The sequence below is a fragment of the Mus caroli genome, chromosome 6 (assembly GCF_900094665.2).
Source record: "Mus caroli chromosome 6, CAROLI_EIJ_v1.1, whole genome shotgun sequence".
In the NCBI taxonomy this organism is placed as follows: domain Eukaryota; kingdom Metazoa; phylum Chordata; class Mammalia; order Rodentia; family Muridae; genus Mus; species Mus caroli.
The window spans coordinates 134,552,621-134,569,495 of record NC_034575.1 but is presented as its reverse complement, the minus strand read 5'-3'; the positions used below and the strand labels follow the sequence as shown (position 1 = coordinate 134,569,495).

Sequence of the window (16,875 nt, the reverse complement as noted above, 5' to 3'; positions counted from 1 at the left end):
GTCTGGACAACTCTTTCCTCAGAGCCATCCAAGGAACGATGCCATGACTACAGCATCACTTTCAACTTCTAGTCTGTAAAATGAAGACAATATACCTGTGCCTGTGCGCGAGTGTATGTGTGTGTACGTTTGTGTGTGTGTGTGCGCGTGTGTGATTTACCACATAAACACAACAGCAAGAGTAAACGAGGACCTGCCTGAACAGACAGAATATCCATTAGATCATATTCAGTACTACCTTATAATTAAAACTAAGACTCTAAAAAAGCAAGAGTGCTAAAGGGTTTTCAAGATGTAGATGCTACATTTAATTGTGCAATGATATTAAAATAACAAGAGAAACAAAGGCACCCCATATCACCAATTTTATGTTATCAAAAGGCTAGTGCAAGTAAGAAGACAGAGCTAAGACTACCTGCTCACTGCAGAGCAGTTCTCCCTGGCATGCATAAGGAAGGTCCTGGGTATGGGCCCAGAACCACCAAAAGAAGAGCATAGCCAGCTGTAGAAAAGACTGGGGGGCGGGGGTGGAGGGAGGGAAGAAGCAAGAGATTAAGTATAGGCAGACAAAAACATATGTAAATGTGCACATGTATGCACATAGATGCTCTCTCCCCCACCCCCTTGCTCTCTTTTATTGATACACTTAGTTCCTGGTATCACCCAATCAAGAATGAGGCTCTACTTTTAAATGCTACAAAACAATCTATTCTACACTGTATCATTTAGCACCCTTACTAATGTAACTTACCTACAATAAATAAGCGTCGTAAGTAATAGTGAATGTTTTTCAATAATAAGCCTGACCTATTTGTCAGAGACCAATACAGCTCTAAAGACATGGTACATTGTCAACGAATGTCCGGATTATGTTACACTTTGTACTCACCTTCTGAATTTAATTCGATAATTTAAACAGTTCTTAGTGTCTTTATTTAAAGTACTTCTTAGAAAAATTATCTTTCAACTCTATTTACAGAAACCTTGAAACCCAACCCCAACCCCACTGGGCCTAGTTAAGCGTAGGATTCACACTTGGAGAGCATCTTTTCTCATCCACTTGCAGGTCCTGTTACCCAGACATTTCCTGCATAAACTACTGTGGGTACAGGAGATAAAACCCAGGGGCTTCCAATGCACGCTGATCAGTGCTGCCTGTGAACTATATCCCAGACAACACAAGCTTAGCACTCATGAGGCTGACTATAATAAACATATTAAATGTAGTGTGATTACCATTTAAATATGTTCAAATACTGAAGTACTAGTCCTTTAAACTTTGAAATATCCATTTTCAGATATTCTATGCAAAACCAAGAGTTATAATTATTTACATTAAAATTAAACATTTTTTCTATTTTTTTTAATTAGGTATTTTCCTCATTTACATTTCCAATGCTATCCCAAAAGTCCCCCATACCCTCCCCCTGACCCCCCTACCCACCCATTCCCACTTTTTGGCCCTGGGGTTCCCCTGTACTGGGACATATAAAGTTTGCAAGTCCAATGGGTCTCTCTTTCCAGTGATGGCTGACTAGGCCATCTTTTGATACATATGCAGCTAGAGTCAAGAGCTCCGGGGTACTGGTTAGTTCATAATGTTGTTCCAACAATAGGGTTGCAGATCCCTTTAGCTCCTTGGGTATTTTCTCTAGCTCCTCCATTGGGGGCCCTGTGATCCATCCAATAGCTGACTGTGAGCATCCACTTATGTGTTTGCTTAAAATTAAACATTTTTAAAACATAAAACATAAGCCGTTAATTCCAAAGCTTGGGTGGGGAGGAGAGGGGCATCATCTCTGAGTTCGAGGTCAGCGTGGTCCACAGACTGAGTTCCAGAACTATACAGAGAAACCCTGTCTCAAAACAACAAAAACAAACAAATGAACAAAAAAACCATACTTAACTTTTCACAATGCAAATAATCAATGAACTTGGCTGAGAGTTGTAAGTTTGAATCCCACATCTCCTGGATGAGGCTGCTTGCCTAACATTTCAAGTTTTTAAAGTGTTTAAAAGAAACTGTATCTTAAAGTATCTTAAGAGGAACTGTATCTACCAATACCGGCTTTGCTGAGAATTATATGAGATGTGACTAATTGATGATTAATTAATTAATATTAAGGATTTAAGCCAAGCAAAGTGGACTACACTGGTAATCCTGGCACTTGGGAAGCTGAGGCAGAAGGATCATCACAAGTCTAAGCCAGCCTAAGTTATAGTCAGTTCCTGTCCAAACTGTGCTGTAGTGCAACCACAAAAGATCATCTAGAATGATTCGATGTGTAGCTTCTTGTACATTCTGTGGAGTTTTTAAGCATAACTTTCAGACTCTGCGAAAATTTTTCTCTTAAATAACGTATTGTGTGTGTTTGTGTGAGAGATATTTGAAAATTCAGTAAGTCAGTATAAACAAAAACTATTACTAAATTCTCTCTACCAAATAACACTCAATACAAATAAATATAACCCAAGTCAAGTTGGTTTTTGCAATAAAGCCATTGAATTCAGTAATCACCTAAAGTCCTGCCTGAGACCTTCCATACTTTCCATACCCACCAGGGGGCACACTACAGCCATTCAGCAGATTCTCATGGGTTCTATGTATAACTAAACAGACAAAGCAATAAGGAAGTAGCATGAACAAGTTCAAATTAGTTCAGGCGTATCTGTGCAAACCAATCAGCAATCTGCTTTGAGAAATCTATTTTGCATAAGCAAAGCTCATTAGGAAAAATTTACATTAGGGAAGGGCGTGTACCCTGCAAACAAGTCTCCAAGGCGCATTAGCAGAAGGTAAGCAATCCTACAGCTCACTTTAGCATTGTCCTCTGGACTTCAGATACCATCCACATCCACCTACATTATTCTGGAGAATCTGTGCTCCTCGGTACAGCAGCAACATGGGTCAAAGCGCTTCCACAGGACCGCACCTCAGTTTACAGGAAAGGCATTTCTATTTTACAGCAGAATATGTCTGCCGTACCTAGAAATACATCACATGACGTGATGAATTAAGTTTCTCCTGAAAGTACTTTTTTAATCTAAAAGGAATTTAAAAACAAAGTATTTATTTTAAGTCCTTACTTTACATATTCAGAACTTGGTGAAATATTATCAACATTTTTCTATAGAAATTTATACATTAATAACCAGAGAAAAGTGTGTTACCTGAGATGTCTCTATGCCTTGTAATTTTTTTCAATTTTTTGATAAATTCTTTTTAAGGGAAGAGCAGTGAGCCTCTTCTGCAAAGGAGAACTTTTCCTGAGCCCCCTCCCCGCACCCACTTCTTTCATTTTCTAGCAAGAGATCACAGACAGCCATGAAACAAAGGGAAACTGTTTTGTCTTAGCTTATAATCTCCCTGCTCAAAAAACTCAAGAATTTAAGTGGCTGTTCAAGAGCTCCATAGAAACTCAGCCAATCAGTAGTCAGCATTCTATTTCCTGCCCAGCAACAGGAGACAGACACTAAGGTCAGAGGAACCTAGCTGACAAAGCCCAGAGCTGAAGCGATGCAATGTGGTTCTTTGTCTGAAAGAAATAACCTAGAACACAGATCCCTGTCTTAAATCCATGAGATGGTTTACGTATACAGCACACATAGACAAGTGGCTAAGATTTATAGATATTTTATGCTACTTTATCTGGATTTAATCAATGTTCATAAATGTTTCTAAAATATAACTTATCTGAGGAATCAGCTAAACGGGGACAATAACATAAAAATACCATTCCTACATAATGAGTTAGAACCTATAAAATTCTAAATATATTTTCTTTTACAAGGTTAATAATTCTTCTATTTGTTAAAAAAAAATTATAAAAAAATCCCACCAAAATATTAAGTCCCAATAATTAAGATGATCTCTCAAACCATTTCACCTACCGTGACTAATACAGATTTCCAAACAGAAAATTCAACAGGCTTCTGGACCATGGGCAGGATGACAAAGCGCTGTGTTGTCTACTGCATGGACCTGACTCAGCTTAATTCACAGAACAAAATCAAAATGTCCGGTTTTGGTTGCTCTAAGTGGTAACAATGTATTTACTACAAGCACAATTAATTGCCTTTCACAGTTGATTTTTAAAAAGACAACACAAGCTCTGCTTTTGAAGCAATAAAAGGTATGGATTATAAGTTAATTTTACAGATTTTTTTAATACTACAAAAAAAAATCTATGATCAGAATTTATTTGCCCCAAATTCACTATCTTTAATAGCTTTTCCTAGTCAACACGTTTTTAAACTCATCATTTTCCCCCTTCGTTACAGGTGAACCTTGCAATGTTTCAAACATACCCAAGAGGGAGCTTGCTGCAGCCATAATTTTAGTTTATGTAATCGCCCCAGAAGGGAAATAAATCCACAGCTGCTTCAGCGCTTCCTTCAGTCCTGCGAGGGAACTGAAATTCACTCTCTGATTGGCTCAAAGCCTTAGCTGCCTAAAGCCAATCAGAGAAAAGTATCACAAACCTTACCCAGCAACAAAAGAAGCAGATGAGGGCAAGTGCTCTAAGAACTATGGGCACGGTGGAAGTCAAAGGAAACAATGAAAATGGAAACCTCTTATACATCACCACAACCTCAAATGCTTTGTATCAATAAAAGCTATCTATAGTGCTGTTTGATTTTTGAGAAATCCCTCCCCCATTTTATTGTTTATATTTAAACTAGGGTCTGTAGTTTCTAAAAATAGCCCAAATAAATACCAAGATCATTGATTCAAAACTCTCTCTCTCTCACACACACACACACAACCACACACACACTAATTTAAGGTAGTATCTTTAATAAAGAATACAGGCAGGCAGATTTCTGAGTTCGAGGCCAGCCTGGTCTACAAAGTGAGTTCCAGGACAGCCAGGGCTACTGAGAAACCCTATCTCGAAAAACAAAACAAAACAAAAAAAATACAACTCACAAAAAACTTTGAACAAAAGCAAAATCATGTTAAGTAAATGCAGCCCAGATCTTTCTTTGACAAACACTTCGATTATGCCCATGCTAGGAGAAACATCACGAATAATTTTCTGACTAATCAGATGCTGAAAATCCCAGGCTTTAAGGGCTTGTTTCTGTTTTCACTTATGTAAATGTCAGTCACATGTGTGCACGTGCCATCAGCAGCCAGAGAGGGCATCAGATGCCTTGGAGCCTGAGTTAAGGCTGCTGGGAACTGAACTCAGGTGTTCTTAACCACTGAGCCATCTCTCTAGGCCCGGAAAATGTTTTATTCAAACTCTTTCCTTTAGATGGCTTAACAAAATCAAATCAACAAACGTGACTACTAATAATCAACCCCTAAACATCATTTTCCTCATTACCCACGATTTCTATTGCCGATAGAATCTGTTTGTCATCATGCTGACCTGACCTTCATCATCATAATCTTCATGACTTGAATTTGGAAGAGTGGAAGAGAAGATTCCCACAAACTGTCCTCTGATCTCCAAGACACACATGAATACACAATCACACACCAAATTAATAAATGGATGGATGGATAGGTGGGTGGATGGATGGATGTGTGGGTGGGTGGGTGGATAAGTAATATAATCTAAAAACAAACAAACCCTCATTTCTCAGTTGATAGCTCTAAGGTTTGCATTGCTTGGGAATTGGCAGTATTTATTCATGAAGGGCCATAAGAAATAATCAGTTACACAATAAATACTAACAACCTTTCTCACTGTTTACTATCCATTAGTCTGATAATAATTCATTACTTTGGCCTTATCCAAGTTAGTATGTATTAAATCAAAACTTAAAAAAAATGTACCTCAAAAACCAAGATGTCTAGTTTTGTTTAAAGTGCATTCTTTTTCTGTGACTTTACTCTGACCTCTTTCATTAGATCATATTTTTAACATTAAAAATAAAACAAAACAAAAAGGCCTACCACCAGAGCTGGAGAGATGGCTAAATGCTTAAGAACACTGGTTGTTCTTCAAGAGGACCAGGTTCAATTCCCAGCACCCAGCACTGAGATGGCTCAAAATTTGGCTTCCCTGGGCCCCAGGCATACATGGGATGCACTCTGTGTGTGTGTGTGTGTGTGTGTGTGTGTGTGTGTTGTATGTATATGCAGGCAAACACATATACACACAATAAATTTAGAAGAAAAAAAAATTCCAAGAAACTGAGTGTTAGTTCATACTTTATTTTAGGAAGTTCAATTTTCCAGGTGCTTAAGTATTTGGTGTGACTTCTGCTTTTAATAGAGGTAGTACATGTAAATATTACTAACATTTGTCTCTGCATACTCAAAAAAGCCGATTACTCTTCTTCCTTATTCTAAATAGGACAAAATTCTATAACATGTTTATCTCAAAAGACAATAGGACTGTTCATTAAACACACTATAAAATATCAAAGCATGTAGCACCGTGAATTATCATCTAACAGTCTTCTTACTCATGGAAAATTCGATTAACTATCTTTTCCCAGGACAACCAGAAAATCTGAAATGAAACAAATGTCTTCTGAGTCTAATCGATGCCTAACACGTAAACAAACCTGCAAGTTGCATGACATGCATTATCGCACGTCCTGGACTGGTGGCTTTAGTGTATTTTACCAGTATTCTTATCAATTCTTCACCAGTATTGCTACCATTTCCTATTTCGGCCACCATTTTAAAGGCACCATTTAAAAATAAACATTATTCGGTTTTAATACCTACATGTACATTAACAAAGCACTTTAGCATATCTCGTTATATCTCCAGTATAAGATTTTTAGTACAGGCATATTTTAGGAAGGCTAAACTTTCATATCAGAAAACATCTTAAATATACCAATGCCATGATATGCTTCTAAAGTCATTCACAATATAGTGAAAACTGAAGTATCCTAGTGTTATAATAATGAGCACACACTATATAGTTCAGACTATGTAATAAATACCGACTGAAGAATATGCCCTGCATATATGTAACTGACACCTACAAATAATTTCTTAAATAAAGAAATCTGTTCTTTTAGAAAGCAAAGGTAGTCATCTAGAACATTCTAACAGTTTCTAAGCTAGCATATTCACACACTTACATGTACGTAATAAAATGCACCACTGACACAGTGTCTAAGTATCAAAGTATAACACCTTAAAATCACAGCTAACAAGAGGCGTTTTCAGCCTCATGAAAGTTTGCATGGACAGTGTGTTTTTATTTCAAAATTAAAACATCCATTTAAGAGAAATCTCTACTTATCACTACACTACACGCTGATGAAAGCCCTCCTTGAAATGATAAACATACCCCAAAGGAGCCCCTTGCAGCCATCTTAGCGGCTCTTTGACAGAAACAGAAACTGAAATACAATTTGCATAGTCACTGTGGTTGGCTAATGAAAGCAGGGTCATGTAACCAATCAGGAAGTTAGAACTTGGGCAACCATAAGAGGAGAAAATTTAAATCCACCTGGCAACAGCCTAAAAATAGAAACAATATGCAAGCCTAATTCCTAGAACAGATGTGAACCTAACAGCAAAACTTCCTGGCTGAAAAATCTCATTTTCTTGGAGAGAAATAGACTCTTGCATTTTATAACACCTAACATAGCTGATACCTTTTATTAGATTCCAATTACAAAAAAAAAGCATGTTCCATTAAATAAATGGATCAGTGCCAAGTAGCACTCCATTGTCTGTTCTCCTGTGCCCATGCAAGCACGCACATCCACTGCACACGCACCTCCACGATTTCCCTCTTCCAGGAGAACAATGAGGCACTTGAATCCCAGTTCTAACAAATCCCAGGCTTTCAAGAAAAAGAAAAATCCAAATGTCTGAATAACACAGCATTTGTCTACCTATTTTTGTGCAATTATTTGAGAATGTCATTTATTGATTTTCAAAAGCCTATTTGTTGTGTATTAAAAGCACAACTCAATAAAGCAGACCTCTAAATAAGGTAAGGATTTCCATATTTGTGTTTTAAAACATAAACCTCTAATGATAGTGCATCTTATTCACATAAGACATAAATTATTTTATCAAAAGTTAATTAGTATCACTGAGGAAAAAATTTGTCAAACAAAATATATTTGAACATAAATAATCCCTATAAAATTTCATTTTTGATGTTTCAATTGGTTCCTAGTACAATGGAGATGTTAAAAGTCCACATGTTTAAAATTTCTTCAGTTGCCAGCCTGGTCTATAGAATGAGTGCCAGGACAGCTAGAGCAACACAGAGAAACCCTGTCTCTAAATCAATCAATCAATCAATCAATCAATCAATAAATAAATAATGAAATTAAAAAAAAAAAACGAGCTGTCAAGACATGAGACACATTTCTTCATTCTGAACTTGCAACCTACTGGTTTTTAGCATATGTATGACTTTTTCTCTGTAAATTACATATTTACTCCAGAAATAATGTTTATTTCTAAAGGTGATAATCTGTAATCTAATAATAACTATCAAAGAAGAATATAAAGGCAAGAGATCTGGCTCAAAATGAAGAGGGCTCACCAAGCATGTATGCAGCCCTAGGGTAGAATCCTAGGCATGGAGGTGGGAGGACACATGGATAATGAAGGAAAGTTTAAGACAGGAAGAAAGAAGAGGCAAGCTAAGGCAAAAAAATAAAAATAAAATAAAAATGCAAGGCAGCACTTGCATTTCACTTCAAAGCAAGCTGTAGCTGCTGAAATCTCAGGCTGTGGGAGAGTCCGCTCCTATTAAAACAAGCAATTGCCTTATGTGGTTTTCCTTTTAGTGTTTCTGGATTTGTTCTTGTGGTGATGGGGATCAAACACAGACTCACTTAAATAAATAGAAAAAGCTCCAGGAAACAGATGATAAACGTTAAATTTACCTTCTATAACACAATGGCTAAATATTAAAATGGAGTTTCATCTAGCATAAAATTACTTATTTTAAACAGTTTACCTAAAAAGTAAATAAAGTTTACTTCTTCTTAATGTTCTATTCTTATTTGTTGCATATCCAGAACCTAGCTATATTTATTTTAATAAAAAGGATTAAAATAAAATCTTAAATCATGAGCAAGTAAACTATTATCACCATCACACAAGAAAGCAATATGAATTGAGCAATAAGTTACAATTAATGAGGTCTATTCCTCACATGTGATCATATTTTGTTAGAAGGCACTAGTGATGGGAGCGTTTCTTTGATAAATCTAGATCATTAATCTAGATCACTACTGTAACTATTCATAAGCCTTAGAATTGTTATTTTCTTCTACTGCAGTACTAGTTAAACTTATTTTTCACATCTTTTACCTACATTTGGTCAGTTTTACTTTGAGAAAACCAAGCATTCCCCAGCACCCACAATCAGGAAACTCCCAGCAATTTGTGATTACAGCTCCAGAGGTTCCAATGGCCTATTCTATACCCACGCACTAACAAACAGTTACAACACAGATATTTTTAATCATTTAAAAGAAAAGACTTTAGGGAATTGGCCTGGTGGTTCTTGCAAAGGATCCAAGTTTGGTTTCTAGCAATTATATCTGTTGACTCACAACTGCTATTAACTCCAGCTTCATAGAATCCAAAGTCCTCCTCTAGGGGCCAAAGTCACTCACAAGCATAAGTGTACATCATGTGCACGTGCACACACATACACAAATAAAAATAAATTTTAAAAAGATTTAAATGTTTAACTAGACATAAACTTATAAAGCCTTTATTTTCTTCCTGATTAGCTCAATTTTTACAAGCCAGATTTCAAAAGACTACATTTAAAAATTCTTTAATTCTTCAAATTCGAATGAGAAAAAAGAGTATGCCTTTCTTTCCAATCCCATTTTCAATTGCACTTTTGCTCATAACCCTATTTATAATTCAGTCATAGACAAAGACTTCCCAAGTAGTTGCTAGGCAACAGCAGCATGCTCAGTTTGGGCCTATTGGAGAGCTGGCTGTCTGCCACATTAGAGAATTTAACTGAGCCTAGAGCCTCCAGAATTCAAAGAAGCAAACAAGGAGATGAGGAGGAGAAAAGGGATGAGAACAGAAAGAGACAGAAAGAGAAGAGGAATGGGAGGCGGGGCAATGAGGAGGAATAGAGAAAGGGAAAAGAAAAAAAAATCCAAAGATAGACAGTAAAAACTATAATATGCCAAGCATATTATTTATGCTAGCACCTTATTTCCAAACCTTGACAATCGTCAGGAGGTTTGCAATCCTGAAGCCCCTCTTCTAATAAGCAGACAATGTAGCCTGGGTGAGGAAGGAAACGGGCAAGAGCATGCGCAGGACTTCCATGACATCAGACCTTTAAGGACTGGAAAAACCCAACTAGATTTCCCTGAAATGTATTCCTGTATGCTTGACACACTGCTAAAGGATGATGTGTGCACACGAAACCAAACTATTTTTCTATCTTAAAACTGTAATAATTTAAATTTAGAAAATGGACTAAGAACCCAAAACAATTACAACTGTCCTTTCTGAATAAAACTCGGATGCAATGAGTGTTTCAAAATTCATTCATTTATACACATTAACAGCGATAAAAATACAACTTTGCAATGTCAAGATTTAGTCCTTAAACAAACAAAGATCATTTCAATAAAAAAATCTTCATACTTAAGCCAGTGTGGTGCTATGTTCAATACTAAAAACCCTGACCAAAGATCTCAAATACCTGACTAGAGTAAGGAAACCCTCCATTCAGTATAGCAAGGAAAAAAAACCTATCTAAAAGCATTTATATGAATTTTTAATTTATGTGAAATATTGGAACTATGTAAGAAGACATAAGACTTAATGCAAAAAAATGCATTACTTCTCCTAGGCAAAATTTGTCAAAAGAAAATTCTGGCTAAAATTTCACCTATGTAATTTTTGTACTATAACAAAAGTGTTAAGATTAATATGTAAAACAAAAGAATGGTTTATAAAAAGGGAATATTTTTTAAAACCAAAAATGTTTTCTCATCAAATATAAAAGCTTATGAAAAAGTAAATTCTTGTTTAAAATTTAGAGTGCAGTAGAATTGTTCATAATGAAATAAACAATGAGACAGCTTTAGAAAGAAGTGAGAGTAGACATAAGCACAATATCAAGAAGGTTCTATATAATCATAGAAAATCCAACAGCCCAGAATGAAAATTAAACACAAATCCTGAGGACCATTTGGAAAACAGAAATAGCTACAAATGATTCAGAAAACTAAAATTTCAAGTTTTCTCATTAACATTAGCTTACAGACGTCATGTCGCTCAGTGTCAGGATAATGAATCAGAAGCTGTGGTGAGAGCCGGCAGGCGTTAGCCCCACCCAGGTGCCTGCCGGACCTTTACAGCTCAGGTTATTTCAGACTTTTTCAAAGAGGAATGGAACAGCATACACAGCTACACTATAAACAGCAAACAACAACAACAAATCACTAAGAAAATACTTCTCAAAAATAATGGAACATCCAAACTAAAGAACACTAGACAGTTTTAAACATGTAAACTGATACTTTTTTAAAGTATGAAATTTCTGAAAAGAAATTTCTATGCCCAAAATGCACACATTTCTTCCTAAAATCTATAGATGCAATTAAAAAAAAAATCTATTAACAACCCAGAATGATAGGGAAATATATAGAATCATATATACAGTCAAATGTAAAATTCTTATAAATATATCAATAAATATCAATAGTGAGCTCACATATGGTAATAAATATTTTATAAATTCAATAACAAAAAAAACCCACACAAATAAAACCATATATACCGGCAAGATAAGAGGAAGATTATCTATTAAAACAAAGAACAAAACAGAATAAAGAGGCAATTTGTAAAAAACAAAAAACAAAAAACAAAAACCTAGCAGCAAAGCACTAGCAATATATCCTAAGTAACTCTGCAAAGCTAGTCATATGAAACTAACAGCCCACATCAGTGGGACTGCATGAATCCTAGCACAGAGGAAGAGGCAGGCAGATATCTGAGTTCCAGGCTAACCACTGTCAAACCATGAAAAGATAAAGGGAAATGCAGCAAGCAGCGTGCAGAGAAAGCAGAACATACTAACAGCAATGTGAAAGACACACATCTAAGAAAATCTACTTGTCTCAAGTATTCAAGTAAATTATAGATCATCAATGGAGCACCAGAAAGAACTGAAGGCTTTTAATTTATTATAAACTCAAGATCTGGGCTGGTAAGATGTCTCAACAGGTAAAGGCTTTCATAATCTGATGACATAAGCACAATATCAAGTTTAATCCCCAAAAGCAGGGGGGGGAAACGACTTTTAAAAGTTGTCCTCTGGCCTCCACACAGGCACCATGACATACACTCTCTCAACAAATAAATGTACAACCAAACTTAAAGCCTTCAACAGACAAAATGGCTACCAAAACAAAGTTAAGCCACAGAACAGAAAGATAAAGTCAAGAAATATAAAGTTCCTAGCACTTCAGGGTAGCAGGTTGACTAAACATTAGAGACAGTCTTCTAATAGGGAAAAACTAACCATGAGAATGCCCGCCCTAAAGAACGCTCTGAACAACATGTAAGAGCAAGAGTTGTGGGAAATGGAGACTATTTAGCCTAGGAAATACAAGGTATCTTACTGACTTCAGGAACACAGACATGGGACAGATGGAATTGAAGAGATATAAGGAAAGCTAACTTTGTATCAAAAGCATCAATCTGTCACATGCCTGACAGTAACAGACTAGAACTGGAGCAGCTTCCTCGTCTTCTAACCCCGTTGGCCATGAAAAGGCAGCTGCAGAACCAGAGGATTCCCTGTCAGGAACCTAAGCAACACCACCCATGCAGGCAGTTCAAACTACTCCAATCTCCCTAACTTGTTTCCAAGATTCTATGGTTCTATGACTCTAAGTAATTGTATTGCTGTACAGGAAACAGAACTACATACTTTTCCTACATACTTTCCTTAGTTTGGCTGTTTATCCCTCAGTCTCACTGACGGCCCAGGCTGCCGTGGAACTAACTCATTCTCTAGTCCAGGCTGGACGGAAGTTAATGGGGATCCTGCCTCAGCCTCTAGTGTGTTGAGATTACAGGTCAGAGCCACTCCCAGATTCCCTCGTCTCAAAGATTGGACACTTTCACCTTTGCCTTGCATATTTCCTTTCAGGTTCATCTACACACAGAATCCCCATCCTAATTTGCTATGGCTTGGCCCTCAACTTTTAACGGCATTCAATAAATTACTTAGTTTGAGGTCAATTACCCTCTCCTTTTCATATACATAATAAATACCACTCCATTGGCCCGTCCAACATTTTCCTAAAACATAATGGCTCAAAATACATGGGAACATTTCCCAAATGTTTCAGACGTCTTTGTCCAGCAACATTAACAAAACTATAACATTCTTCCCATCTACCTCAAAATTACTCAAAAGTGATTTGTATTATTATTGTAATCATAGTGAAACAGAGTTAAAAAAAAAAACCTTCCATTTCTGTACTTTACAGAGTTATACGTTAAAACAGTATTAATGAGCAAAACTGTCAAAAGACAACAGTTAAGTCCACACTCAGGAAACATGGCAATACTCTACCGAAGCTAGCTAGCTCTTTACATGCATAACCATAAAGTAATAGTGACCAGTTACCTTTCAGAAGCTAGAGAACTGGAAACACCACCTAATTACACTTTAAGGCTGTAGGAAAAGCCTAGTGTTTACCCGCCAGAGGAAGACACAAAAGAGGGTGGCCTGCTGGAGCATTTTCCTCTGGGTCCCTAAGTTGGCATCACTACCTCACGTCTCCTTCTACTTACACCTATCCACAAATACAATTACAACAATTTAAAATATCTAACCTCTGTATGACATTAATAAACACATGTGCATTTCTTCACAAACATACACCTTTCTATCTTTGTAGTAAGTATATAAACCTCTATTATACATATATTTTTATTTCCACAGGATGTAATATTTCAGGTATATAACACAAGAGAAACAATGCCTGTGTACCATTGGTCAACTTATGAAATAAAGTATTAGATATAATGGAATTCTTAATTAATGCATATTAAAATTGTGATAAATTTAGATATTTGGAAATTAATTTATTATGTGGAGTGAAATTGTGATAAATTTAGATATTTGGAAATTAATTTATTATGTGGAGTGAAAACGATACTATCAACTCTGTATAGACATCTACTGTTTAACATGTCAGTCAAATGTGAATGCATAAGCAGTCTGATCTACAATGCTGACCTCTGTTAAATGCACACTAACACTTTGCAGGGAGTTAGTTATGGTAAGAACGCCATTTCTCCTCATACACCAGTCGGTGCTGATGTAACTGAGGACATGGTAACAGGCTATGGTGGCTGATTCATATGTAATATGAATTAGTAATATCCACATGAAGCTCACTTCATTTATTAATTAGTTCATTTCACTTCAAATGTGAATTTACAATGACATCTCTTTAAAAGACTAAATCCAAATATGGCTCTCAAAATCTCCTGAATATTAACATTAATAATCTACCAATCCTGTCATTACTATAGCTGGGGGGAAACAAACAAACAAACACCCAAAGGCAGAGAGACAGCAGGAGCACCTATGATGAGGAGCTGTCACAGAGAGGGAACCTGAATCTCTTCCCTGGGGGCAGCTTTGTACTGTAAAAAGGTTTCTTCTTCTTCACTTAAGCCAGTGCAAACTTTAAAATCTAATGAGACTTCTTGAATTTAAATTTCTTATTTGATTCATACTCATTTTTAAAAACTCAGGAACACAATACAATCGTTGGCTAAGTGTTGATTCCTTTTGTTGTTTCACATCTGCTGAGTAGTTTGCGCAACAAACATCCCATTAATATCCCATTAACCACAAAGCCAAAAAGCTGTCATTCAATGTATCAGTGATGCTCATGGAGCACAAGAGCTTATCTTCAAAAGGACCGTTTGCAGTGAAGATGCCTAGAATCTGAATTCTGTGTGCCGCTCTCTATCCAGGCAACTATGGGGTCTGCAGCAACTGTTCGAAGTTAAGTGCCTCCTACCTATTACTAATGGTGTCAGTCTCTAAGAGCTGAACTTAAAGCTTAAAACACACAGTTGCTCTCCATTATCCACGGCACTGCCAGTGCTGGAATCTCATTACTGTGGCACTAAGGCTTCAACCCTTCGCTATCAGTCCACACATTCCAAAGAGGAAGTCCAGGACACGTGTTATCTGCTGCCACTGCACAGGCAGACTGCAGTTCCAGCTAGCTGGCGCCAGTAAGAACAATTTACATAAATAAAGCAGTCCTTTCTTCATGGCTGGGGAGAAAGCCCTTCCATTAGTTCTCCAGCAGGCACTGGCTGGTTCTAGAAGCCATCTAGCTAGCTAGCCACTAAAAGAATTCCCAGAAAAAAAACAAAAGCGACTTCTACCGAAACTCAACCCCTGCCACATGAAACAATTTAATCCCCTCTCCCAAATTTTTTAAATCCTTAGCTTACTTGGTCACAGACTAATATATATAATATATATTATATAACATATAATATATGTAATATATAATATATAACATATACATAATTTGATATTTTCTAATTATATAATCATTAAAACCATACATAATAACTCATTAAATAAAAGCTAGCTTCACTCTAATATACAATTATGTTTTCACATTTTATTAATGAATAAATATAAATTTTTGCAAGCAAACTTGCTGTTAGACATATTCACTGAATAAAACACACATCCTCATGTACCATTATTATGATGGTCAAATAATTCAACATATTTACTAACACCAACTAACATTACTAAAGTATGTTCTTTCTTCCTACCAAAACAAAGACATATTGAATTACAAATGTCAGTGCCACAATTCCTGTCAAGATTATGTGGCTGATTTATCATTTCAATTTCCCCAGGGGCAAGCATCAAGTCACTACCGATGATTGTGGGTACCTTGGTTTAAACTGTTTTGGCTAATTTATGATTTACTGATACAAATTCCACAACTCCATTTACTTGGACTTTACCCGACTTTAAAAGTACATACGATCTAAACTATAGTCAAATCAACAGCCTAGTTCTACATTCAAATTAACAAACTGGAAAATACTTAAAATGCTAGGGATGACTTCAAAATACATTTTTATTTTTAGATTTACTATTTATTTTAGATTACCTGTCTGCATGCATCTTGCACATGGGTAGGTCCATGTAAATGCTAGCTGCACACAGAGAGAGGCCTGCTGTGTCAGATCTCTCTGGAGCTGAAGGCAGTTGTAAGTGAGCTCCCTGGAGTGGATGCCAAGAACTGCAAGAGCAGTAAGCACTCCTAAGCTGCTGAGCCATCTCCTGTAACCATGTTCCCTAGGTTTATCCTAATTTTTAACTTATTTAAGTCACCCTTTATATAGTAATGAGACTCTAAATATGAATAAAGAAGTACTATTGTATAAACAGTAAATGGGAATTTTCAATATGCAGATGATTATAACTGTCCCCTGTGAAAGAGAATAACTGAAAGGGAATGGATAAATTCTTCTCAGACAACCACACTGTCCTCTCAAGACCTGTCCACCCTGCCCACGACACCCCAGCAGACAAAATGACAGTAAAATACAATGCACTTTCAGAATTAACCATACACTTAATATTGGGGAGGGGGGCACACAGCTCTGAACACCAGATTCTTAAGTACCACATTCATCAGAAAGGCTCAAGAGCTGCAAAGAGAGCTTAGAAGGCTTTACAGCCTCATAATCACTGCTCTACTGCTGTGAAGAGAGGCACCATGACCAATGCAATAAGACAAAGAAAGCATTTAATTGGGGGCTGGCTTACAATTTCAGAGGTTTAATTCATTACCATCACGGTGGGAAGACAAGCAGCAGGCATAGCAGGGATGGCGTTGCAGAAGCAGCTGAGAGCTACATCCGGA

At 36.6% G+C, this 16,875-nt stretch overlaps 1 protein-coding gene across 3 annotated transcripts in view; it reads right to left on the bottom strand.

The window, feature by feature from the left end:
* Atf7ip (activating transcription factor 7 interacting protein) overlaps window positions 1-16,875 on the bottom strand; it is an 88,307-nt gene that overhangs the window by 48,318 nt on the left and 23,114 nt on the right. The window contains exon 1 of one of the 3 annotated variants that reach the window (XM_029478190.1): window positions 7,269-7,935. The exons of 1 other annotated variant lie outside the window; for it this stretch is intronic. In XM_029478190.1, coding sequence (XP_029334050.1) covers window positions 7,269-7,372 — 104 coding nt within the window. In that variant the 5' untranslated portion in view covers window positions 7,373-7,935. Of the gene's footprint in view, window positions 1-2,863; window positions 3,166-7,268; window positions 7,936-16,875 lie in introns of those variants that run through there. One more of the 3 variants, XM_029478191.1, reaches the window with a different exon arrangement.